General features: G+C 45.9%; 1 protein-coding gene across 1 annotated transcript in view; it reads right to left on the reverse strand.

The window, feature by feature from the left end:
• Positions 1–5,536: 5,536 nt before the first annotated feature.
• The window catches only part of DHX8 (DEAH-box helicase 8), a 318,773-nt gene continuing 296,713 nt past the window's right edge, over positions 5,537–27,596 (reverse strand). The window contains exons 19-23 of the mRNA XM_086924012.1: positions 26,077–26,214; positions 25,757–25,885; positions 18,609–18,805; positions 18,165–18,344; positions 5,537–6,457 (exon numbers count right to left, since the gene is read on the reverse strand). Of these exons, the coding sequence (XP_086780138.1) occupies positions 6,238–6,457; positions 18,165–18,344; positions 18,609–18,805; positions 25,757–25,885; positions 26,077–26,214 (864 nt within the window). The 3' untranslated portion in view covers positions 5,537–6,237. The remainder of the gene's footprint in view (positions 6,458–18,164; positions 18,345–18,608; positions 18,806–25,756; positions 25,886–26,076; positions 26,215–27,596) is intronic.

Genomic DNA, 27,596 nt, shown 5'->3' on the forward strand with positions numbered 1-27,596 from the left:
TACCTGTAATGCTGCACATCCAACAATGGATGATGTCTAATCAGCTTAAACTAAATCCGGAAAAAACAGAACTCCTCCTGCCTTGATCTAGCTCTGCCCACTGGGGACCCCAATTCTGGCCAGCTGAACTGGGCATTGCCCCTACTCCATCGAGTTCAGTAAAAAGTCTGGGTGTCACCATTGATAAAGATCTCTCCTTGAAAACTCATGTTGGAGCCATTATCTCTGCTAGTATGTTCCAGCTACGCAAAATCCGGAAAATTACTCATCTGCTCTCTCACGAGGCCTTGGTGCAAATTGTCATCTCCCTCGTTCTCTCCCGTCTTGACTTTTCCAATGCCCTTTACTGGGGCCTTTCCAGGTCCCTGCTCCACCGTCTCCAGATGGTGCAGAACCAGGCAGCAAGGCTCATATGCAAAGTCCCCAAATGGCAATCTGCTAGACCTCTCCTGGCCAAGCTGCACTGGCTTCCCATTGAGCAAAGGGCCGCCTTCAAAATCGGATGCATAACCTACAAAGCACAGCACACCAACTGCCCGACCTTCCTGAAATCCCTCATCAACCCTCATCGTCCGACCCGCAACCTCCGCTCTGCCCACCTTCATCTTCTCACCTCCCCAGTGTTCAAGTTAAAAAAATTGGGCGGCCGGAGATTCAGCTTCCTGGCACCCAAGCTGTGGAACTCCATCCCCCTACACATTAAAACCTCTGTCACCTTGCTGAGCTTCAGAAAAGGCTTAAAGACCTGGCTCTTCTCAAACTCTCACTTGCCCTTTTCTCCTGCCCCAATTTCAATCTCAGCGCCAGGAAACCTCCGGTGTCAGTGCGCTTTACAAATGCAGCCTAACATTATTAACCAGTGGAAAAGTGGGGGTGACCATGTCAAATAGGGGTACTTTCCTACAGTTGGGGCCATCATCTACTTGCAATGGTAGGAGGTCAGGCTAACTAAATCACAATTTTTCTTAATTCTGGAAACACTTTTGCAATAAGGAGAGAATTCACCTTCTCACACTTTCTGGAAAGTTTTGAATAGGGGCTGGAACAACTGGTCAAGTTATGCAACTTAAATTATGACCAAAATCAGACTGTTTTGCTGTAACAAAATGCTCAAAGTGATGCTAACCTCGCTTCGAATATAAAAGCCAGTTGGGTTATCCAGGTCAGCCAATTATGCAATATTATTATGGATAAGTACTCTTCCAGATCATGGGAAGGAAGTTAGACTTTTAAGGCCACATAAAACTCTTCGCCGCTCCCTAAATTACTACCACCCTCCCCCACCCCAAATATATGAACTCTAATGTATCCTGTTGGATAGGGCCACACCCTACTCTGTATGCACGTTTTAAAATAACTAGGGTTTCATGTTTTCATAGTTAATTGTTTATTAAGTTCTGAACATACTTTCCAGGTCTTTTTTAGTTTAAAAAACTCACTGTTTACAACACATTTCAGTGCAAAAGAAATTAAGGCAGGCAGATGTCTCCAAAATATTTGTGGCAAGGAAATGCATTTTTATGGAAATCTTGTTTACAATTTTAAATCCAAAATTACAAGAAATGAAATGTCATAATGCATCTAAAACCCAATAACAGTCGTCCTCAAGAACTAGTATTAAATGCTAGGCTTGATTCTGCCAGTCACAATGCTTAAGAATGGCTAACTTCTGTTTGTTTGCATAATACGTTCGGTGGCAGCAGGAAGCAGGGAGACAGAACCAACACGGACCACTGATGTATTAGTGCCCCAGTCTAGGGTGAGATTAGGGAGGCAAATCTTTACTGCATCTGTTAAATTAACTTCTGTTCAGGTAGCCTTACCTTCGGTTCATTCAGATAATTGTGTGGTGGCCCAAAAATTGCAGACAACACTGGTCATTGTAAGTGCAGTGGGCAATCCCAATCGGAATGCATTGCTGGTACCAACTACATGGGCGTCGATTAACACAAAATGCCTGGGGTAGCGGAAGGGATTTCACATTCCCTATGGCCTTAATGATATCACAATTAGTGATATCATGTGACCCTTATTTTTTCCAGGAAGGCACGGCGCATGACCCTAACATCACAACACGTGAAATCACTGAACTACCACAATAACTGTATGATTAGTATAATAGATTAGCACAGAAACAAATTTATTTTTCTCGGTATCACCTCTATTATGGTGCTGACTTGACCTTTAAACGATCTGCGGAATAATGCATGCTTTATATTATAGCGAGTAAGCCAGACCTCTTCAAGGGGGACTGTGCCCCTGCAAAAAAAATTGAAAATAGGTGAAATCGTGCATTTTATAGCACAATTTTGACATATATTGGCTAACATGCCATAGACGCTGAAAGGGCCCTCGTTAAATAGTCAAATCCTTTCATGGTATTCCAGGCAATAAAATATGACGTATACCAGGTGTGGACCCCATTTTTTTCAAAATGTATTATAGCTGCACCCATATGTCAAAAATAATCTCCAATGTGTTTGGGCCAGCATTTTGTCATGGGTGCCCCCTTATATCAAACATTACATAAACTAGGCCAGTGCCAGTATTTTGAAATTTATGCCACCCATATACCATGGATGAACTTTTGCCAAAATTAGCTGTTTGTCAGGCCTAGCATTTTGTCATGGTTGTCACCGTTCTATATGGCAGATTGTTAGCCTTCATGCCATAATTGCCTTCATTGTTCTAGTACCAGCATTCTGCCAATGCTCTCCCTATGCTAAGAATGTCCTCAAGTATGCCAGTATTTTCAATAGGTGCCCTATATGTCATGAATTATCTCTAGTATGCCAGTACAAATAATTTACCATTGTAGCCCTTTAATCCAAAAATGACCCCAGTGTGCCAGTATTTCGTCACAAGTGTTTGCCATGCTAAGAATTGCTGCAAGTGTGTCACTATAAGAATAATTACCTTCAGTATGTCAGGGCCAACAACAAACTTGCAAGCATCACATGACATTGTTGCTCTTACTCTCTCATTAATACTCACTCCCTCAATCACACAAAATCATTCTCACTAACACTTACATCCCCTTACACTCATTCTTTTTCATTCTCACTCACTTGCATTCACTCTTAATCTCACTCATTTATACATACTGACACTTAGGGCCAGGTTTACAAAAGTTTTGCTCTGGGATTGTGTCACTTCTGCGATGCACACACAGCGCTAAATGCTGGGGGGATTTACCATCCAACACAAATTGGGATTTGTTTTGGGTAGTATCCCAAAGTTGTGCTGTGTGCTGCTTTGCATTATTTTGCATCAAGGGTGCATTCCCTGGTAGCAAGTATATCATTACCAAAGCTAGGTTTACTCCGCAAACCCCGATCTACAAACATTAGTAGACTGGAATTTGCACCAAAATCGTCTGCTTCCTCGAGGTAGGCATAACAAGGAGAAATATTTAATTTTCCTTATTTTATCACCTTTGCATGTGTGCTGCATTGCACAGCATTAATATAAAGTGGGAACCGTCTTAAAGCATAGTTTTGGTACTGGAAGGGACATGTCCTAGTATAAAACCTATGTTGCAGAGAGCACACACTCTTGTACTATGGCACAAGGGTGTGTGCAGTGGCGCATGCCCGCCAAAAGTGCACCAGCTAAAGTGGAGAAAATGCACCATATCCTAATAGATGTGACACATTTTCTCTCTCTCTCTTGGATGCAAGGCAGTACAGCAACGTTGGTGCAGAGTTGCCTTGTGTCAAAGAATAGTACATCTCAGTCTCACACTATCTCACTTCACTCTTCACTAACCCTTGCTGACCCACATTCATTTTCGCTCACAAACCCATTTACACATGCAGATGTACTTAATCATACATACACATGGTCTCACTCGCAAGCATACACACAACATACATTCAAAGCCATTTTCACTTAACACAGCTGCCACAAAAGCGCCTTAGTGTGCTCCATTTTTTATCTCAAACTATTAGTGAATAACAAAGTATTATTCACTATCAGAATAATGAAAAACGGGCAGGAAATATGGAATGCAAGAATTATTGGGAGTGCCTTTGCCATCTCTGAGGCCAGGGGTCTCAAAGAGAGCACCAGGGGTTGCAAATGGAAAGCCAGCAGTCACAGCTTCAATCCACTTTGATGCTGTGCAGCATGGCTATAAAATATGTTGTACAACATCAAAGCTGCTGTGCAACGTGGCAAAAGAAATTGCAATTTTTAAGTTTTTATTTATCTATTTATAAAGTTTTATATAGCGTGAACTTGATCCAGGGCGAGTACCTCGCCAAAATATTCTTAATAAATGGCTGTGCGGCGGAAAAGTGGCTTCAAAGCCAGCACATGGACAGGAGCTGCCGGATTCTGTTGCACGGCTGTCTCTTTTATGATGACTTTGGCGATGTGCTTGCCTGCCTCCCATGCTTTTGCTGGGGGACCAAAGGATTATTGGCACCTTTATAGCCGCTTTTCTGCCACACAGCCATTTATTAAGATTATTTTGGCAAAGTACTCGCCGACTTACCTGACTTTTGCTGGGAGCTTAGCGAATATTGATCAGCAGCATTTTTGAAGCCATTTAGGGAGCCACATTTCTCCACATCATTGCGGTGACCGCCTACTCACCGTGACTTGTGCACTGTTCTGGTCCATACCCATGTAAATGATCACCCATTCATTGGGAGCTGGGGACTGACCTAGCCTTTTCAGGCATTAACTAATGTTGTCTTTTGAGTGTCCTGATGAAGACCTGCATACGGAGGTTTCTAGTTACCCTCTATGCCTAAATCGGTTGTAAACGTCAACACCCCTTATTTCACGGCCTGGAATACACTGTGCTGGTCCTTCCTGAAATTGTATGGTGCATTCTAAAGCAAGCAGCATCATTCTGTAAAATAGACATTTAATAATATATCGAAACGGTGTTAAAAACAGGCCTAAAACCATTGGTTAGCTTTTCTTAGAATTATTGCAACCAGTGCTGTGTCTGTATAATTATGATACATTGATTTTCAATTGTTTCTTTTCTGACTTTCCTTTGCTGTATTCACCTTTCACATAAGCACTTATTTCTTCACTTTCTATCTAGACAAACGTCTATTGTCATATGTTTTATTGATTATGCTCATTCTTTAATTACTATATAAAGAAGATTTTGTCTTCAGAATTCTGTTATTGTTTGCCTTTCTCTCGTCTAGTGTATTGTTTTACGCCTTTGTTCAGTGATTATGAGAAAATATTTTCGGTGACTCATTGATTTGATAGCAAGGGTCTTTTGCCTCTTTGGGTTCTTAAAGAGGTATGTCAGGACCAATTGTTGTTCTTGGAGTAGTCAGGTCACAGTGCTCGAGTCTAAAAAAAGGAGGCAACACAGGATGCAACTTTTACACAGGTTGTAACCATGATGGAACACATCTGCTAACCATCCTTTAATTATTTGAAAAGCGAAATTTGTTGAAAGACTCCAGGCTGACGTTAACCATGGCGAAGACCTTCGGTGCAGCTAAGATGTTGTGATATCATGGCACATTTATAGAGGAAATAAAACACATAACACACTGTGTGGCAGGGTAGCTCTGTATTGCATATCTGCAAATACTTTGACTAGAGGGATAGACAATTTTTGCAGAGCAGATGTGGCTAATTATAGGGCTAGTATGTTTTCCTGGCAAGTAGGCCATGTTGATTATATGGTAGACAAACAGTCAAAAACCAAACAGCTCTTCCCTTTTTAAGATAAATAAATAAAAATGCACAGATACTTTATTAGGAGTTACTGGGAGCTTTCAGACTTGTTTGCTATCCATAATCACCAAACTCACCCAAGGCGACATAACATTGTTCAATTAAATAAAGCATTTGGTAGAGACAATCAATAGACAATTCTTGAAAAATAAATACAGTAGGTATCGACATCAAGAGCAAGTGACTGGAATAAAAATAAGGATAGTCTATATTTTTTTTAAAAAAAGAACGTTTTGAGAAGTTCGGTTTCAAAGGGCAAAGCAATACATATGATCTTGGTAACAAGTCAACCAATTGGTCAGGCAAGTGAAGACTCCCGACTTGTGCTGAAGATTCAGATTTACCAGGTTCACTTTGTTATAAAGAAAGTAGGTAACGTTAAATGATACAAATATGTTCAGTTTTAAGTTCAAGGCCCAGTCTATATTATCTGGGAAGCACAAATAGTTCCGGCCAGCACCAGTGCCGACTAAAGTGTCTGAATAGGCTTCTGAAAGTAATTTGCGTGCTCTCCGGTGATCACCGGCGCCGGAAAGCGCGGGATATTCTCCAGGCATTGGGCTCCTCATAGCGGTTGTACAGGGGCTCCAGTCTTTGTTGTTTCTTCTGCTTGCTGAGCTTGGTTGGGTCTGAGACTTTAAAAAACGCTGGTGAAAATTCAACCAGCCAGCGGGGATCGATGGTTGTAACCTCTCGCATGTACTCCTTGGTGGTCAGCACCAACTCGTGATACACAACCCTTCGATACAAAGACAATAAAGTCAAGTAAATGAAACACATCCTTTTCAGCAAGTAGAACAGTGGGAATTATATATAATAGGCAGCATTAATCAAGGTATAGGAAATACAAGGATGGAAATATCACCATTGTCCTTTTTTACCGACAGACACAGACCCCTGTGTGAACACATTCAATTGATTCTCACTGATAGTGAATGGTCAGTGCTAGGCTACTATCGAAATTAATGATTCTGGAGACTTGTCAGGCAGTCCCAAAGGGCCTCACAAACACAGCATGGTTTAAGAGTCTCACTGTGCAGGACTGAACGAGCTCTAGAGGGGCAGAACAACGTAATGAGAACTCTACAACTTATAACAAGAATAGCTACATACAAGTGTGAAATATTCACAATGTAACCCACTCCAAACATTGAGAAAGCAAACAAAAAGAATTTCTATGAGCGCAAAAGAGCGGCAGGGACTTTTTACAGTGAGTTTTTAAAAAGAGGAAAAACTAAAGTAAAAGTACAAACTCTTTCCGAACTGATGCCAAACCCGCGTCAGTAGAAATCAATCAAGATTTCAATATTTAGATGAGCAATCACCACATGCCACCACAGACACTCTAGCATAAGAGTTTATAAAAGAGGTGCTGATACTATCTGCGAAGATTGGATTTCCACGAATGCACCTTCAACAGCTGAAGTTGTTTTGCATGGCTTCTTCCACTAGTCTTTGCACACAATTACCATAATGATGATGACATCATGACATGCTTATAGAGTGCAAACCATTAAAGTGTCCCAGCGCTAACTACATCATCACAGCTCGCATAGCACCGGAGGCTAGGCATTACCTTCTCACCCATGACAGGCAGCTTCAGATACTTGCACAGACATCAGAGGCCAGGCATTACCTCTCACCCCGACAGGCAGCTTCAGATACTTGCACAGACACCAGAGGCCAGGCATTACCTTCCCACCCATGACAGGCAGCTTCAGATACTTGAACGGACACCAGAAGTCAGGTATTACCTTTTCCCCCATGGCAGGCAGCTTCAGACACTTGCGGCCAGGCATTACCTTCTCACCCATGACAGGAAGCTTCAGACACTTGCACAGACAGCAGAGGCCAGGCATTACCTCACAACCCCAACAGGCCGCTTCAGACACTTGCACAAACAGCAGAGGCCAGGCAAGTTCAAGTTCAAGTTCTGGAATTTATATAGCGCACTACTCACCCAGAGGGTCTCAAGGCGCTTGAGGAGGCGGGAGTATTTACTTATCGAATATCCAGGTTTTTAGTTGCTTTCTGAAGGAGAGGTGGTTTTGAGTCAGGCGTAGATGGGTGAGGAGAGAATTCCAGGTCTTGGCCGCTAAGTAGGAGAAGGATCTTCCTCCCATGGTGGATTTGTGGATGCGTGGAATGGCGGCGAGGGCTTGGTTGGATGATCGTAGTTGGCGAGTGGGGGTGTAGAAGGACAGTCTCGAGTTGAGGCATTCGGGTCCTAGGTCATAGAGGGCTTTGTATGCGTGGGTGAGGAGACGGAACGTTATTCTCTTGTTGACTGGAAGCCAGTGGAGATCTCTCAGGTGACCGGAAATGTGAGCTTGACGAGGGATGTCCAATATGAGTCTGGCTGATGCGTTTTGGATGCGTTGAAGTTTTTTCTGTAGTTTGGCTGTGGTTCCGGCGTAAAGGGTGTTTCCGTAATCCAGTCGGCTGGTGACAAGTGCGTGGGTGACCGTCTTTCTTGTTTCAGTGGGGATCCATCGGAAGACTTTTTTGAGCATGCGTAGGATGTTTAAGCAGGATGATGAGACGGCATTGGCTTGTCTGGTCATCGAGAGGGAGGAGTCCAGGATGAAGCCCAGGTTCCGTGCGTGATCCGTAGGTATGGGTGCGGTCCCAGGGCTGGTGGCCACCAGGAGTCATCCCAGGCCGAGGGGGATGATCCTAAGATGAGGACATCCGTTTTGTCCGAGTTCAGTTTTAACCGGCTGTTTTTCATCCACTCGGCTACTTCCTTCATTCCTTCGTGGAGGTTTGTTTTGGCAGTGTTCGGGTCTTTGGTGAGGGAGAGGATCAGCTGGGTGTCGTCTGCGTAGGAGATGATGTTAAGGTTGTGTTTGCGTGCGATGGATGCGAGGGGGCTCATGTATACGTTGAAGAGGGTGGGATTGAGTGATGATCCTTGTGGTACGCCGCAAGTGACTTTGTTGGCCTCTGATTTGAAGGGGGGGAGGCGGACTCTCTGGGTTCTTCCGGCGAGGAATGAGATGATCCAGTCCAATGCTTTTCCTTGTATTCCGATGTTGCTGAGGCGTTGTATTAGGGTGTTATGACAGATTGTGTCGAAGGTTGCGGAGAGGTCAAGTAAGATGAGGGCAACTGTTTCTCCGTTGTCCAGTAGTGTTCGGATGTCGTCTGTTGCTGCTATGAGGGCGGTTTTGGTGCTGTGTTTGGCTCGGAAGCCGGATTGTGAAGGGTCGAGGGATTTGTTGGATTCGAGGAAGGCGGCGAGCTGACTATTGACTGCTTTCTCAATTACTTTGGCGGAAAATGGGAGGAGCGAGATGGGGCGGTAGTTCTTAAGTTCGGTGGGGTCTGCTGTGGGTTTCTTCAGAAGGGCGCTGAGTTCGGCATGTTTCCAGGTTTCCGGGAAGGCAGCGGAGTTGAGGGAACAGTTGATGACGTCGCGGAGGTGGGGGGCGATGATGGAGTCTGCTTTGTTGAAGATGTGGAGAGGAAATGGGTCGGTTGGCGATCCTGAGTGGATGGAGTTCATCAGGCGGATGGTGTCTTCGGTGGTGATTGGGTTCCAGGCGTAAAGGATGTTGGAGGGCGGTGTTGGATCGGAAATGGGTGGAGTGGACATGTCTTCGGGCTGGTTGTCAAAGCGGTTATGTATATCGGCGATTTTGTTGTGGAAGAATGAGGATAGAGAGTCGCAGAGGTCTTGGGAGGGAGAGATGCCGTTAGTGCCGGCTTTGACGATGTTGAATAGTTCCTTGCTGTTTTGGGCATTGTTGTCGAGTCTAATCTTGAATGCTGATTTCCTGGTGGATCGGATTAGTTGGTGGTGATTGCGGATGGCGTTCTTGAAGGTGGCTAGGCTATCAGTGGTTGGGTTTTTTCTCCAGGTTTTCTCGAGTACGACAGAGCTTCTTAGATTTCTTGAGGTCCTCGTTGAACCAGGGGGCCTTTTTGCTATGTTGCTTGATTAGATGGTTTTTGAAGGGAGCAAGTTCGTCGGCGCTATGGGTGATCCATTGGGTGAGGTTAGTGGCTGCTTGGTTTGGGTCCGATGATATGGTGGTGGGATTTTGTTGAAGCGATGTGAAGAGTTGTTCGGTGGTGATTTTGTTCCAATTTCTTCGAGGAATAGGTAGTGGAGGCTTGTGGGTCGTGGATTTTTTGTAGTTGAAGTGAACGCAACAGTGGTCCGTCCAATGGAGAGCTGTGGTGTGATCGAAGGAGATGTGCTTGCTGGAGGTGAAGATAGGGTCGAGTGTGCGTCCGGCGTAGTGGGTGGGGGTGTCTACCAGTTGTTTGAGTCCTAGATTGGTCAGGTTATCCAGAAGGGTGGTGGTGTTGTTGTCGTTTTTCTTTTCCAGGTGGAAGTTGAGGTCTCCCAGTAGAATGTAATTTTCGGAGGGGAGGGCATGTGGGCTGATGAAGTCTGCGATGTCTTCGCTAAATTGTGTGAGGGGTCCTGGTGGTCTGTAGATGAGGGTGCCTCGGAGTGTGGTTTTGTGGTCGGTGTGAATATGGAAGTGAAGGTGTTCGGCGGAAGCGAGGTTATCATCGGAACTGGTCGTGATGCGGATGGCGTTCTTGTGGACGATGGCGATGCCTCCTCCTATTTGGTTGGTGCAATCCTTTCGGATGATCTTGTAGGCTTCTGGGATAGCTATGGCGATGTCGGGTGCTGATGAGGCGTTCATCCATGTTTCTGTGAGGAAGGCGACGTCCGGCGATGTAGTGTTGAGTAGATTCCAGAGTTCAATGGAGTGTCTGTGGACTGAGCGGGTGTTGATTAGGATGCACGTTAGGTGGTTAGTGTCGGAGCTTTGTTTGGAGTTTGTGGATTTGGTGTGGGTTCTGATGTAGTCGAACTTGCAGGAGTGGCAGGCGAAGGGTCCATGGGTATGTCCTGGGGCGGCTTGGTAGCAATTTGGGAGTCGGCCGGGGTTGAGAGCGGAGAGGGATGCGGCATCGTACGTTATGCGGGTGGAGAGGAGTTTGTGGGGGCCAGGGGGTCTGGCGCTGGGCGCGGTCCAGGCGCGGACGGGCGTAGACGGGCTTAACTTTTTGGCGCACCTTCGGCGCGTATGGGGCGCGACCGCTGCGCGGAAAGGCATCTGTCATATGTGGATAGTGGGAGGGGCGAGGGAGGATCAGCTGGGAGGCGGGGACCGGGGCAGAGAGCCGTGCTGGGGGTCACAACAACAACAAAAAAATGGCTGCAAGCCAAAAGGCGACCAGGACGAGCTTGGGGCACAGGTAAAGGTAATGGCGGTCAAAAAACCAGTGAAATCGGCACAATCAGGCACGAATCGGCAAGCAGGCACAGACGGCAATGTGAAATGAATAAATAACCAATGAGCAGTCTAGCGGCACAGCGGGGCAATGAAATCGAAGGCAGAGGCAGCAATGTCCAATTAATCAAGAAACAATACGCAGTCTGCAATTAGGCAATGGCAGAGCAGCTTAACCCAAACGAGTGCAGCAGAAGCAGTGCGAGCAGCGCTACGATACCAGGTTAGGGCTGGGAGCAGCGTGGGGAGCAACCGCCTTCGAGGATCTCAGGACGGTCACCTTCCTTCTCACCCATGACAGGCAGCTTCAGACACTTGCACAGAAAGCAGAGGCCAGGCATTACCTTTCTCACCCATGACAGGCAGCCTCAGACACTTGCACAGACAGCAGAGGCCAGGCATTACCTCACAACCCCAACAGGCCGCTTCAGACACTTGCACAAACAGCAGAGGCCAGGCACTACCTTCTCACCCATGACAGGCAGCTTTAGACACTTGCACTGACACCGGAGGCCCAGCATTACCTCACAACCCCAACAGGCAGCTTCAGACACTTGCACAGACAGCAGAGACCAGGCATTACCCCTCACCCATGACAGGATGCCTCAGATACTTGCAAAGACAGCAGAGGCCAGGCATTACCTCTTATCCCAAACAGGCAGCTTCAGACACTTACACAAACAGCAGAGGCCAGGCATTACCTTCTCCTCCATGACAGGCAGCTTCAGATACTTGCACAGACACCAGTGGACAGGCATTACCTTCCCACCCATGGCAGGCAGCTTCAGATACTTGCACGGACACAAGAGGCCAGGCATAACCTTCCCGCCCATGACAGCCAGCCTCAGATACTTGTACAGACACAGGAAGTCAGGCATTACCTTCTCACCCATGACAGGCAGCCACAGACACGTGCATGGACACCAGCGGCCAGGCGTTACCTTCTCACCCATGAGAGGCAGCCCAGGCACGGGCACCAGAGGCCAGACGTTAGCTTCTCACCCATGACAGGCAGCCTCAGACACGTGCACGGGGACCAGAGGCCAGGAGTTACCTTCTCATCCATGACAGGCAGCTATAGACACAAGAGGCCAGGCATTACCTGCTCACCAGTGACAGGTAGCTTCTACCAAATGACTAGCAGTGTTTCAAGTCGCAATGGAAACAATAATATAAATACATGTCTAAGGCCACTTACACTTAATACATTATTTGCTCTTCACCCAAACACCCAAACAATTTAGAAACCTTACATGAAAGATATTCTTGCAGGTCAGAGTTACTTAAAAGATGTGGAATGATGAGCAAGGATATCTGAATAAGTAGTACACCAAAGTTGAACATTATGGACTATATTTTTTGTTTTCATCAGCAGGCTCCTAGTACAGAAGAACAAGTTACTTGCCTTCGGTAACGCTTTTTCTGGTAGATACAGTATCTGCCTGTGGATTCCTCACCTTGTGAATATCCCCCTTGCGTCAGCAACATTCGGAAATTCATTTGTAGCTTCGCGCCAATGTGGACGACGCACGCGACTCCGCTGACGTCACCGACACTACAATAGGCCCATGCCGGCGTGATGACATCAGTTCCGCCCTTATTTCCGTGCCTTTGAGGCACACGGAAGGACCAACGACAGTAGACATATACACAGTATACGCAATACAAATATCAAGGTAACACACACAGTGTGAAGCAAATGCAATAAAACATTTGAAATAAACAACTCCTTGACAATAAAGTAAATGCATTACAGTAACTCTGGTATAGAATAGTGGACAACGGGGAGGCGGGTGGGTCAGTGAGGAATCCACAGGCAGATACTGTATCTACCAGAAAAAGTGTTACCGAAGGTAAGTAACTTGTTCTTCTGATAGATACATCGGTCAGTGGATTCCTCACCTTGTGAATAGAGTCCCACAGCAGTCCCCACTCCCGGAAGAGGGTATCCACTCCTCTACACCAGAAAATCCTGGAGGACAGAGCGCGCAAAGTGGTTGTTCCTTCCTCAACTCAATGTCAAAGCAATATTGCCTTGCGAAAGTGCGGAGGGAGGACCAAGTCGCCGCTCTACAAATGTCCTCAACCGGCACACCTCTTGAAAGTGCAGAAGTCGAAGACTTAGCTCTAGTAGAGTGAGCTCTTAGAACCCTCTGGAGGATCCTTACCGGCCAAAGAGTAGCAGATCCTTATACAGGGGATGATCCATCTTGAAAGAGTCCTTTAATGTACCGCTCTTCCTTTTTTGCAGTCAGTAAACCCAACGAAGAGCTGGTCATCCATTCAATAGTTTTTAGTTCTATCAAGATAAAAACTCACCGCCCTCTTGGGGTCCAGACGGTGTAGTCTCTCCTCCTCCTTGGAAGGGTGAGGGGGAGCACAAAGGTAGGAAGGGTAATAGATTGACCTAGGTGGAAGGGAGACACCACCTTAGGGAGAAAAGAACCATTCGATCAGCATGAATGGTCAAGAACGGGGGCTTGCAACTAAGAGCTTGAAGCTCACTTACCCTCCTTGCCGAGGTGATCGCAACCAGGAAGACAGTCTTAAAAGACAAAAGCCTCACTGGCCACTTGTGCAAGGGTTCGAAGGGAGAACCCATCAAGTAGGTTAAGAAAAGATTTAAATCCCACTGAGGTACAATAAATGGAGTAGGAGGGAACTTATTTGTGAGGCCCTTCAGAAACCTCAAAACCACAGGAGATTTGAAAAGAGACAGCTGGTCCGGCAAACAGAGAAATGCCGAAAGATAACCCTTTACCGTAGTAACAGCAAACCCTTGCTGCGCCAAAGAAAGAGCAAACTGTAGTATATCAGATAAATGGGCTTCCAAAGGGTCAACAGACTTCTCCCTACACCAAGAGACAAATTTAGACCATCTGTAAGAATAAATGGATTTAGTGGAGTTACGCCTAGCTGATAATATAACATCCACCACATCGTGTGGGAGAGAAAAGGAATTCAGGTTGCCTCGTTCAATCTCCAGGCATGAAGGTGTATTGTCTGGAGGTGGGGGTGTAGAACCTGCCCCTACATTTGAGAGAGGAGATCTGCCCCGAACCGGAGACGGAGCGGCGGGCGAGAGGAGAGTTGGAGAAGATCCGTGTACCACACCCTTCTTGACCAATCCGTGGCGACCAATATAACTTGGGCCCGGTCTTGGCGAATCTTCCTCAAAACCAGAGGAATCAAAGGTATGTGAGGAAACGCGAGTCCCAACTCAACTGAAACGCGTCCCCCCCAAGGCTCCCTGCTTCGGAAACTGGAGGCTGCAGGATGACGGGCAGTGAGCATTCTCGCGAGTGGCGAACAGGTCCACCTGAGGTGTGACAAACCACCTCCAGGTGAAGCCTCCACTCATGGTCGGCCGAGAACTGCCGACTGAGACTGTCTGCTCACACGTTCAGAAATCCGGCCAGATGATTTGCCATCAGACAAATCTGGTGGTCCTGAACCCAGGACCAGAGGCGCAGAGCCTCCCTGCAGAGACACTGCGACCCCACTCACAGACGGACCGCAAAGGGAAGGGAGGAAGGCCTTGAGCGCCAAACGTATCGCCCGCAATTCCAGAAGGTTGATGTGAAGCAACCTTTCCTCTGGAGACCAAAGACCCTTGACTTCCAGATCCCCCAGATGAGCACCCCACACAAGAGTGGATGCATCTGTTATCACTTTGGCCACCGGAGGAGGTAGATGAAAAGGCTTTCCCTGAGACAGATTGCCTTCCACACTCCACCAAGACAGATCCCCCGCAGTTTCTCTGGAGATCCTCACCGACTCCCTGAGATCTCCGTTGTGTTGATACCACTGCCTGCGGAGGCACCACTGGAGCGCCCTCATGTGCCAGCGTGCATGGTTGACCAACAGAATGCAGGAAGCCATCAGACCAAGCAGGCGAAGGACCTTCAGGACTGGAACGACCGCTCCATTGTAGAATAAAGGAATCATTTCCTGTATGTCACGAATCCTTTGAGGTGGAGGGAATGCACGACATGCAGTTGTGTCCAGTACAGCACCTATGAACAGGTTGGGCTGGGAGGGCACCAGGTGAGACTTGGGTACATTTATCGAAAAACCCAACCGATACAACAACTGAGTTGTCTCCTGCAGATGCTGGAGCACCTTCTCTGACGACTCTGCCTTGATCAGCCAGTTGTCCAAATAGGGGAATACTGGAATTCCCGACCTTCTGAGATGTGCTGCCACCACCGCCATCACCTTGGTGAAGACTCGAGGCGCAGTAGTAATTCCAAAAGGAAGGACCGCAAACTGATAGTGTTGCGATCCCACCGTAAAACAGAGATACTTCCTGTGCGACTTCAGGATTGGGATGTGGAAATACGCATCCTGCAAGTCGAGCGACACCATCCAGTCTTCTTCCAGCAGTGCTTGAAGAACCTGTGCAAGGGTGAGCATCTTCAATTTCTCTTGTTTCAGATAGAGATTCAAGATCCTGAGATCCAGGATTGGACGAAGCCTGCAATCCTTTTTGGGTATCAGAAAATACCGGGAGTAGCATCCCTGACCCCTTTCCTGCTCTGGGACCACCTCTATCGCACCCTTTCTTAACAGTGTCTCCACTTCCTCCTGTAGAAGTAACAGATGTTCCTCCGTGCAAAAACCTTGGCAAGGAGGTAATTGGGAGGGAATTCCCGAAAGGGAAGGGCATACCCATTTTTTACGAGATTGAGAACCCAAAGATCTGATGTAACCGATTCCCAATCCCGTAGAAATTAGGTAAGCCGACCCCCCACCGCACCCACATGATCCTGAATGGCGGATCTAGGGCTGCTTTTCTGAGGCTGGGGGGTTGGAGGAGGTAGAGGAGATAGAGGCTTGACGACCTCGACGCCGAGCCCTTTGTTTTACCCTATATGGCCTGTACTAGGGATTCTGCTGCTGCTGCTGCCCTTGACGATAGTTGCGAAAGGAAGAGCGTCCAAAACCGCTGAACCTCTTGGCTGTAGAACCTCTGATTTGAAGCCTTAAAGATTTGGCAGTAGCCCTACTGTCATTAAATCTTTCTAAGGCTGTATCAGCCTTTTTGCCAAAGAGACCAGAACCATCGAACTGCAGATCCAGAAAGCAGCTTGAACATCTGCTGGAAAGTCTGAAGTTTTCAGCCAAGCCGATCTCCTTGTGGCAACCGCAGTGCCCATGATACGTGCCACAGGGTCTGCAGTGTCCAGTCCACTTTGTATCACTTGACGTGCCGCTGCCTGTGCGTCTGATAACACCTCCTCAAAATCCTTCCTGCTGTCATCAGGGATCTTAGGAGCCAAAGAACATTTTGTATCCATAAGGGTATGTACATACCTCCCCATAAGGCAAGTGGCATTAGTTGACTTCAACGCCATACTCACAGAGGAGAAGGTCTTTTTAGCCACCTGATCTTGTTTCTTGGCATCCTTATCACCAGGTACCTGAGGAAACGCACACAGTCTTTTTGGAACAGGCTGCTTGTATGACCAGACTCTCAGGAGAAGGATGAGACGGCAGAAAAGCAGGGTCTTCAGGCGCAACCATGTACCTTCTCGCCACACTCTTGGAAACAGCTGGTGCTGTTAGAGGCTTTTTCCATACCTCCATAATAGGCTCCGTTAAGGCCTCATTAAACGGAAGCAATGGTTCCACCACAGAGCTGGGCGAAAGTAAAACTTCTGTAAGAAGATTGGACTTAAACTCCACTGTAGGTAAAGTCAATTGCAGAAGTTCCGCTGCCTTCCTCATCACCACATGATAAGGCAGGAAGTCCTTTGAAGACGCATCAGAACCGGATGGTAACTCCCACTCTGGAGAAAAATCCAGGCTACTAGCATCAGCTAGATCCTCAAAACAGTCATCCTCCAGTTCACCTTTCTCCATATCAGGACCCCATACATCTACGCTCCTCCATAAGGCGCTGTGCCTCCCTCCTGGACCTCTCCTTAACACGCCTCGCCGCCACATCCATCAAAGACTCCGACGGAGCCGGAACCGGCGTCGGTATCGAATCCGATGGTCCAGTGGGTTGCCCTAGAGGTCGATCTGGAGCGGGCAACGCCGGGTATTGCCATGACTGCATCGGAGCCGGCATGAACGGCATGAATGGAGCCGGAACATAGGAGTGAGGGACTCCTAAATTGAAGGCCAGAGTACCCATGGGACCCGAAGGTGCGCCAGAGGGGTACCACGCCCTTGAAAAGACACCATACATAGCGTTTAAAAACGCTGATGGGTCCTGGCCTGGGGCTGGGAAAGGTGGCTGTAGACCCTCAGGCTGGTCTTGTGGAGGGATCGGATTCGGCTCTTCGACAGGCGCAGAATCCTCATCCACATGAACTTCTTCCTCCTCTCGGGCCGGGGACGGCGCCGGAGACGGATTCGAAGCCCGAGTCGGCGACTGAGCTTGCGGCTCTGAAGGCGAAGCCTCACCTTCCTGATCCGAGACATCCAGCGTGACCACCTTGGAACGTACCTTCTTCGGTGACCTCGAGACGGACTCCTTACCGGAATGACGCCGGGACTCATGTCTCTTCTTCTTATGTCTCCTCCTCGACTTCGAGGCATGGTCTCAAGCAGACTTGGAAGACGACTCCTCCCGAGATCTGGATCTTGACTTCGACCTCGACCTCCTCGAACGAGATCTCGAAGATTTTCTTCCCTTGTCACCCTTCAGCTTCGCCACCAGAAGTTTGGTCTCTCTTTCCCGCAGGGCCTTCGGGTTCATCTTCCGACAAGATGAACATCCATCCACATCATGGTCAGACCTTAAACACCATATGCAGTCCTCGTGCGGGTCCGTGATGGACATCATTTTCCTGCATTCCCTGCAGGGCTTGAACGGTCTTCTTTGTCGTCATCATGTTGGAACAAAGAAGCAGAAAAGCGAAGATAAAGGCAACAAAGTCACTAGATAGCTACTGAGATTCCCCGAAACCGTTAGCGTCGACGACGTGGAAAAAAGGGAACTGATGTCATCACGCCGGCGTGGGTCTATTGTAGTGTCGGTGACATCAGCGGAGTTGCGTGCGATGCCGTGCCTCTATGACGTCGTCCACGTCGGCGCGAAGCTACAAAAGAATTACCGAATGTTGCTGACGCAAGGGGGATATTCACAAGGTGAGGAATCCGCTGGCAGATGTAACTATAATAAAGACTGTTCTCTTCTCAACAATGGCTTTAGATGCGAGCAAATTTTCATACCATTCTGGCTGCCTGTTAAACAGTGCACTTGAAGGGTGGATGTACACCACCTGCTGGTCGATAAGAGTGCGATATCCTTCCTGGGGATCCTTCTTGGCTGCATTTCGGAAAAACCCACTGCAGATTGCTTTCTGTACGCGAACTGTTGCCTTTGCACATGATACGACATCCAGCTTATGCCTGCAATAAAAAATGAAAAGGAAGATTTCTTGAGAACAAAATCCTCGCCATCTGGTAACAGCATTATTGGTGCTAATACTAAGATTTTTTTAAATAGCCACCTCATAATAGTGTTCTATATCCTGAGAAAGTTGGAAACCTTCAGCAATGTTCGTATAAGCAGAGCAATGTTCGTATAAGGCAAGCAGTGCTATAGGGACACACCTCAAGAAATAATATGTTAGGCTGCGATTGTAAGCACAATCTCTTGCTTGCACCTCTTACCTGTCCATTATACCCAGCATCTGCTTGCGGATGTCTTGTGCCCTACGCAACGAGCGCGCTTGGATAAAATTCTCATAGCACCAGGGATTTGAAAATTTGTTGTTCTTCCAAGAGTTGTATACTGCAAGCAAAGTGAGGTGATCACCTTCAGTCTGATGGAATTTGGCCTTTTTCTGGTCAGCAAGAGCTTGCTTGTCCTACGGTAAAAATAAAATGTTTACATCAAATACTAAAAATATCAGTTTAGATTTTGAAGAAATCAGAACATCAGTAATAAGCAAGGTATTAATGCAGGGTTCTCCAAACCGGTCCTGGAGGGCCGGATCCATGCCAGATTTTTTGGATATCCCCATTGAGATACATGTAGTAATTTTAAAAATCTGGCATGGATCCGGCCCTCCAGGACCGGTTTGGGGACCCCTGTATTAATGTATACAACCTTCCAACCCTTTTCATACATCAGACAAACTGAAGTATAGGCCAAAGGTCTTCAGCAGATGCAAGTTAGAGTCTTGCCAGCAGACCGTGGATTTTAATACTAAAGGTAGGAGAGATCCAACAAGCGATGAATTAAGGAACAACTCCTTTCCTAATTAGGATTAATGTCAATAGCTTGTGCAGGTCTTTTCAGACACTAAAATCTAGAGCAAACAGATACAAAGCTGCAACACTGCACATTGTGGCAATCTGATTATGAAATGACTGATACAAAGAGAACATTGCCCCATTCCCTTGTGCGGAATACACTGACTGATTATGGTTTACTATACAGAAGGAGATAATGCGTTAAGGGGTGGGTACGGGCAGAAGTCATGTCCCTGACAACCTAGACCTGTCTGTCGCTGGTGAAAAGTGCCCGTCGACCAGGCTCACCTAGACATGAAACCATAAGCGAATTGTTGAGTTCCGGCTAACTCACACAATTTCAGTGAATAGACCTCTACTGTGATCCAGGAGGCTACTCATCAGTATTTGAACCATCTCCTATAGGACAAGGGAGTAGCAGGCCAGCAAGCATGTTGCAATAGAGCAATACAACGGCAAACCTTCACCACAACAAGGGTTTTGTTTTGAGGAAGATACCCAAATCACCAAACTTTCGGGCAAAGCATGGACAGACACAAATTTTGGAAAACTTATCATGCCAATGACACACAGATCACTGTGTCCATCTCAAAAGACACGGAGGCCAACTTCAACAACTGTATGAAGACAGTGGCCACATGGATGGTGAAGAACTTTCAAAAGCTGAACAGCGAGAAGAGTGAGGTGTTGATGTTTGGGAGTCAATCATCGGTATGGAACCAGAACTGGTGGCCAGCCAGCCTGGGGACACTTCTCACCTCAATGAACTCAGCAAAAAAAACTCTAGGACTGGATAGTGATTTGTCTCTGGTCTTCCAGGTCAATCGTACTGTGGTGACCGGTTTCTGGAATTTCAGAACTCTGTGGAAGATTTTTGCAATTTACCCCTTTTCCTGCATGGAAACAGGTAGCCTTAGCACTAATCTATTCCAGGATTGACTACTGCAACACATTCTGTCTTGGTGTTAAAAGACAACTCCTAACAAGCTGCAACTTGTACAAAATGCAGCAGCAAGGTTGACATTAGATAGCCTCAAGCACCTATCAGTCTTGAGAGAATAGTTTGAACTTCACTGGCTTCCTGTATAGAATCATGTCACTTTTAAAGTGATGTGCATTGTTTATAAAGCATTGCACAGTGCCAGCCCAGGTGGAAAAAAAAAAAATTTCCAATGGTATTCCGCTAGTAGACCTCTTCGCTCGGCAGTTCACAATTTAGTTGCTATTCCCAGAGTTTGGAGAAAGAGATAGAGAGGCAGAGCCTTTTCGGTTGCAGCTGCCAGGCTCTGGAATTCCCTCCCTCTCCATTTGACCTTCATGAAGCTGAACACCCCTTTCACAAAAGGCCTAAAAACCTGGCGCTTCTCTCTGTAAGAAAGTTAAATACTTTGCTATAGGCTCTCTCCTTAGGCTGAGTCAGGATCAGCGATTAGCGTCTTGACGCCTTTGAGCATTTGTAGCTCTATATAAATTTACATCATTTCATGTTGACTAGCCACCTGACAATTACCATCTGGGGCAGATTTGGATTTAGACCCCACTGCAAGGATTACAGCTCTATTAAAAGGAGGTGGAGACTAAGAGAAAGATTGCAGCTGAAATATTTCCATCAACATGTTAGCCTTCGCTTCCTTCTATGGATCACAACCATAACAGAAAACACATCCTCAGAGGCAAGGCAATAAGGACAATCCAATTTCACCTCAGAAATACACAACACTAGCATTTTGTAAAAGCAAACAAGGGTTGTCATGACAAATATAAGCAGGAATGACGTTGTTTCACTGTTTCAAGAAGTTCAGGCGGGGGTCGGCTGTGAAATCATTGCAAGACAACCAGTTGGTGACGATTAAGCAGGCCGACAAAGGCGGTGTAGTCGTCCTCAACACATGTGATTACAAAGCTGAGGTGTTGAGACTTCTGGGGGTACGCACCAACTATCATCCGTTGATGCGGGACCCCACGCCTGAACATCTTGACATGATCATGAGGATGGTGGTGGGCGCTGTAGAAAAAAAGTGGATAACATCTAAGGAGGCGGATTTCCATGTCAACAAGAAACCGCGCGTGTCGGCATTTTACAACCTGCCGAAAATCCACAAGTCTCAGCGTCCACCCCCCGGGCGCCCGATTGTCTCGGGCATTTAATCTGTGTTAGAGCCTCTGTCTCGATTCGCAGACTTCTATTTGAGGGAGGCAGTCATTACACAAGACTCTTATGTACAGGATACCACTGACATTTTGAATATTCTTAAGGACCTTGAGTTTGATCCTGAATCCCAGCTGCTGGTGACTATTGACATTGAATCACTTTACACCAGCATTCCCCAGGATGCCACGCTGGTGGCAGCAGCACGGGCACTGGGGGATCTAGAATGGTTTTATAACACCCCTCCGTTCCTTGTCATGCAATGTATCGAACTAGCACTGATAAAAAACTTCTTTGAATATAAAAATCAGTTGTATCTACAAGTGTCTGGAACTTCTATGGGGGCAACATACGCCCCAAGTCTGGCCTGAATTTATGTGGGCCAGTTTGAGGTGAATGTGGTCAACCACTCCGGGAATCCTTTCAGGGAGAATATCTCCCTGTGGCGGAGATATATTGATGATGTCCTCTGTATCTGGACAGGTACAGAGGACTATCTCCTGAGCTTTCTGACATGGCTGAATCAGGCTGATGATTGCCTCCGCTTTACGTGGTCTATTAGCAATACATTGGCCGTATACCTTGATGTGGACATTACGGCAGTGGAATGGAGGTTGGCTACAAATGTCCACCACAAAACAACGGACAGGAAATCCCTACTCCACTATCGGTCGTTCCATCCTAGAGCTTTAAGGGATAACCTCCCCGTGGGCCACTTTTTGCGCTATCGGCGCAACTGCTCCACTACTGAAACTTTTATGGAACAGTCTGAGGAATTGGTGAATAAACTTACAGTTTGGGAATACCCTATGAGAATAGTCAAGCAGGCTCGTAAGCGAGCTTGGAATATCTCACAAGAAGCACTCCTGGAAAGGAATGAAGGAGAAGCAAGAATGTATACCAGTTGTTACGACTTTTGATCCCCTTTCTACCAAGATGAGACAAATTGTGAGGAAACACTGGTCCATTCTTGATACTGCTACTAATAAGATGCCACCTCCATAATTTGCTTTTAAAAGAGCTCCCAATCTTAAGGATAAGCTGGTCCACACCCGCATTCCCACTGCTCCATATGTTAGCTCCCTCCCACACTGGACATTACCCGTGTGGGAGTTGCTCTGTATGTAACCTGACTCAGACAACAAAAGAGGTAACTCTACGTGATGGGAGGACTTGGTTCCTTATGAAATACAGTCAATGCAATACATCTCATGACTAACCTGCGGCTGCAGGCTTCATCATATCGGTTTGACATCACGTAAGGTGAAGGCGTGAATACAGGAACATATCAGCACCATCAAAGCCAAAAAACTGTCTACACGTTTGGTACAACACTTTAGCGAAAAAGGACACACACCCAGGGATCTCAGGTGGATGGTCCTAGAGAGGGTGCTGGGAGAAACACATAACATTGAGAACATACTGGCTAGGAAGGAGGCCAGATGGATCTTTTCAGAACGAGCAGATAGGGAGGGTTTGAATGACTCCATTGAATGGAATAAGATCAGCAAACATTGATTCTGCTAGACAGACAAGTATACCCTGTATGCAAGATGGAAATTATGACAGTACATTTACTTTAGAGTGCATTGGTGAGGTGGTTGAGTATATTCTGGCCGATTTATACCATTCCCCCCTTGCAATGGATAGCATCACCCATCATGGGAGTAATGCATGGGTAGTTTCCCCTTATGGAGCGATGATAAGACAATAGCCTCCCCTTTAATAAAGTTCAGGACGACTAACATGGCCTCTAATGTCTGGTGTCAGTGTTTGTCCCTTTAAGATTGGATGAAAATCATTGATCCAGGTAGCACTTTTCTGAACTAATGGAAGATTGTTTTATAGGCAGCAGTATAACACTGTGACATGCTGCTAAATGTATTGTTTTAATCCAAGGCGGGACGATGTGGAAAGCTGGAGGTGGTTATTTGAATATGGAAAACTTTACACAGTGCACATCCCTCTCTAAGATGGCCGACATGGCGAATCAGTAATAGTGGGGCTTGGAAACCACTAGGCATTCCCGTGGAGTATAGAGGTACACAAGCGCACATGAGTGGCTGGGGATGACGGTATTACCGCTCCTTTGTTGGCTGAAACTCTGATATGAGACTTAGTGGTTGGATGCAATGTTTATCCATATGTGAAAACAGTATACTCTATTCCGCTTTAGTGCCTTGGGATTAAGAATGAGCTCTGAAAGAAATAGGCACGTTTTGTATATGACACTCGCAATACGAAATTCAGCCTGAGTGAACAGCAAAAGTCCCCTTCTGCTACATTTAAAGATGGCCTCCATGATTGTTTCCATTGCCCGTCACGTGGTACTTTAGACACACTGGCTGGGTGGGATCACAGTACGAGTTAAATCACATGGCGTCGGTTGCTCAGAGTCGGAGCTCTAGAAAACGTCGGTGGGACGCGGCACTGGTAGGAGGGTCTGTCCCGGTCGGTGAGATGCCAGTTTATATAAAGCGTGGTAGCCAGTAGTTGCGAGTTTGGGAATTGGTGATGATAGCGCGAGCAACTCGTTTGTTGTTTTCCCTTCCAGCCACGTAAACTGTTGCAAGATGAACTGAGAGCATACCTATTGGGTTGAGACAATTTTTAATGAGAATGGACTAAAAAACTATGATAGGAGTATACAACAAGAGGGTATGGTTTGGGCAATATGTAAACCATGCATTTTTGATATTGTTGCGTGTAAACTGTGTTTACATACAATTACAGAGGACCAGATTGTGGATGGTTTTCTTAGGGACACGTGATCGATTGACACGTTTGACCAGATGAGGAGGGTTGTGGGTATGCTGTAACTTCGCAACCTCCAGGTAATTATGCTCTAAATGATCTAAGTGCCACTATCATTTTTGAAATTCACAATGCCTGTGCAGGAGGCATGTGTTTTTTTTACAACTGGCTCAAGCATTTTATATGTTATCATCTACCATCACAGGTGTCTCTATAAATATGAAGTGAAAGATCGAGATGGTGAACCCCTTTTTAGCCCTAATGAAGTGGCGCAAGAATAAAGCAACAAAACATGTTGGCAATAAAGAATTAGATTTGGTTTGATAGGAACCACTTTTTAATTTAGAGGGCTTGCTGCTTGGAATAAAAGTCGGGTGGCCAGCAAGCCTTACCATTTTTAATGGTGAGAATCACATTTATTTTTCTCACTGGGGTTTCTTTGGACATATGTACAAAATAGTAAGCACTGTCTATTTTGTCTTACAATCACGTGTTTTATCACAATTGCTTGTGGTTCCCGAAAAGGAGAACAAGCACTGTTTTTTACTTTCTTTTCTTCTTTCACTGAAGAGAGAGAGTCACCGATGATGAGAAGTGGGTAAACTGGTGATTGTTAGCCAGCAACCCCGTTTGCGGTTCTACCGGGAGGTACTCTCACTCTCTCTCCTCCCACATATTTTTTCATTGGATGTAAGGTGGGGAGTGTGGATGGTAGTAGACATTATTGTTTTTAGTGAGACTCCGTGATAAACAAGAGTAGTTGGATTGCACACACTCAAGGGAATTGAGAACCCTGACTTTGTCACTTTTGATGGGAATAAGTGTCTGTCGGGTGGTACAATCATTGACGTAGTTGGTCAATATGGTCAGCGTAATATCTAACCTAGGTCCGATGCAGATGTTTAACTTATGTTCAGACAAGGACTGGTCTTTTGTGTAGAACTTGAGATACAGCTCGGAGCCTATCATCTCTTTGACCTAGCGAGTATGGTTGGGGTTGAAGTCCTGATAAGGATTGGTCTTCGACTTCAAGCTGAGTTTCTGTTCAAGGCTGTGTGTGTGGACTTGAGCCTAAACCTCCATACAAGGTTTCTGTAACACTCTTTACAAATAATAGTTCTGAAAAATGTATTTGCCTAGAGGCCAGAGGCATTGATTTGGCTTATGGTTGTACGGCAGACATATCTATGGTGAAGTCATAGGTTTGTGAATCTTTGGTTGGCATCTACGTTCCACTATAGTTTTCCGATAATGCTTTAAAGCTCAAATATCACTCATAACCGCTCCTTTCAATTTCCCCTCAAAACATAATTACACAATTTTTTTTCTCCAAAAAGCTTTCCAGTGCTTGCGTGAAGCAGAAATACTTTAATAATGGCAATAGATGCAGAAATACTTTAATAATGGCAATAGATGCAGAAATACTTTAATAATGGCAATAGATGCAGAAATACTTTAATAATGGCAATAGATGCAGAAGTGTATGCAAACCTTTCACACACCAGTACAGAAGAAGTCACTTTCACTTGATTGTTGTCTACATTTAACAAATGTTACTGTTCCTTATGAGACAGGATATAAATTAGGTAAATGCTAGCGACATAAACAAAAACAGCACAAATAAGCTTAACGTCCTACAATTTAGTTTCGAGTTTCATACCTTTGGTCGGTAAAAAACATTCTGTACAGAAAGCATGGAGACAATGGTTAACATTTCTTCACTGCAAGCCAGGTGCACAGACATGATCAACATTTTACACAGCATGGGCTCCAGGGGAAACTCTGCCATCTGAAGACGATACAAAGGACAAAAAGATTAGCTCGCTACATTAACAATGTTTACTTCTAAATGTCAAAAAGAAAAGACGCATATTGAGCACCCGAATTAAATAAATACATTGTTCTACTGCTTTTCAGCTAAGCAAAAGAAACCATGCTAATTAAACAGAGTCACTGTAAACGGAACACCCTAAAACGCACCCTACGCCCAAGTCGGGTTAGAAGTCCTTCATCGTCCAGAGCTCCAAGTGTGTACAGCTGCTCCATGGCCGTGATGAGGGTTTCCATTGGAGGAGCGTCCATGAAGTCAAAAGACAGCAAATCATTGATTCCCATGGCCTGAAAAAAAAATTAAAAATTGCAGAAACCACAAAAAGAAGATCACAATTTAAATGACTTATTATCAAGCTACTGAAGCATAATTTAGAAAAACACTGTATTCAAATTTCAGAACGCTGAAAATTAAGATGGAGTAGTTTCTGTCCTGTAACTCCAGTTCTGTAGTAGGGGTATCTCTGTTATAGTCATAATCTAGTGAATAGTCCAGCCCATGTGCACGGACCCCGGAGCAATCAAAAATAATCTCAAGTTGTCAAAAAACTGCAGAACTGCACAGACACTTAAGAGAGAATTTAAAGACAGATAATGCAGCCTATATCCACAGGCTACACTGTACAGTACTTCAACTAGAAATTCCACCAAAAATCCACAAACAGCACAGCCTGTCCAGGTTTTTCCACATAGAAAAACTTGCTTTTACCAGCAAAACCCTCAGGAATGATAGAGAGGAAGAAGTGGACAGACAAGCTCCATAGGCTGCCATTATGTGGCTCAGAACAGGATACTGTGCCTTTAAGAGAACCTTCCAGAACTCTTTCAGTATCCCAGAATGCACTGAAGGTCCCTTTTACTTTCAGTTCTTTTTGAAGGCGTAACACGCCAGACCTGTAGCATTCCTCACATGAATATCTCTCTCCACCGGGGAGGAGGGAGGGCGCTTATGACTATAACAGAGATACCCCTACTACAGAACTTGAGTTACAGGACAGAAACTACTCCTTCTGTAGTAGGGTATCTCTGTGTATAGTCATAATCTAGTGAATAGAATGGCAAGCCCATCCCCACACCAAAGCGGCGGTGGAGAAAAGAGAAATAACACCACTACTGTGCGAACAGATTTCGCAGCGAAGCCTGCCCAACCTGAGCGTATGTCCTGGTATCAGTGTCCAGACAGTAATGATTAGCAAAGGTATGAACCGACTTCCAAGTGGCCGCCTTGCAGATCTCTGCAATAGGAACATTACGAAGCAAAGCCTTCGTGGCAGCTTTGCCCCTGGTGGAATGAGCCTTAGGCTTACCCCCCCTAAGGTCTTATTAGCCTTTTTGTAACACAATTGTATACAGGACACGATCCACCTGGAGATGGACTGTTTCGAGGTAGCAAGACCGGTCCTTACTGATCCATAATTGATAAACAATTGGTCTGACCTACGAATAACTTTGGTTTAATCCAGATAAAATTTCAACACCCTCCTAACATCCAGGGAATGCAGAGAGCTTTCCGCTGGAGATGAAGGATTCTGAAAAAACGTAGGCAACGTTATGGTCTGGTTCACATGGAAATCAGAGATAACCTTTGGAAGAAATTTAGGGTGATTACGCATAACAACCTTAGCAGCATGAAATACAGTATAAGGTTCTTGGCAACATAACGCCTGAAT

This window comes from Lissotriton vulgaris, chromosome 5, assembly GCF_964263255.1.
Source record: "Lissotriton vulgaris chromosome 5, aLisVul1.2, whole genome shotgun sequence".
Taxonomy (NCBI): Eukaryota; Metazoa; Chordata; class Amphibia; order Caudata; family Salamandridae; genus Lissotriton; species Lissotriton vulgaris.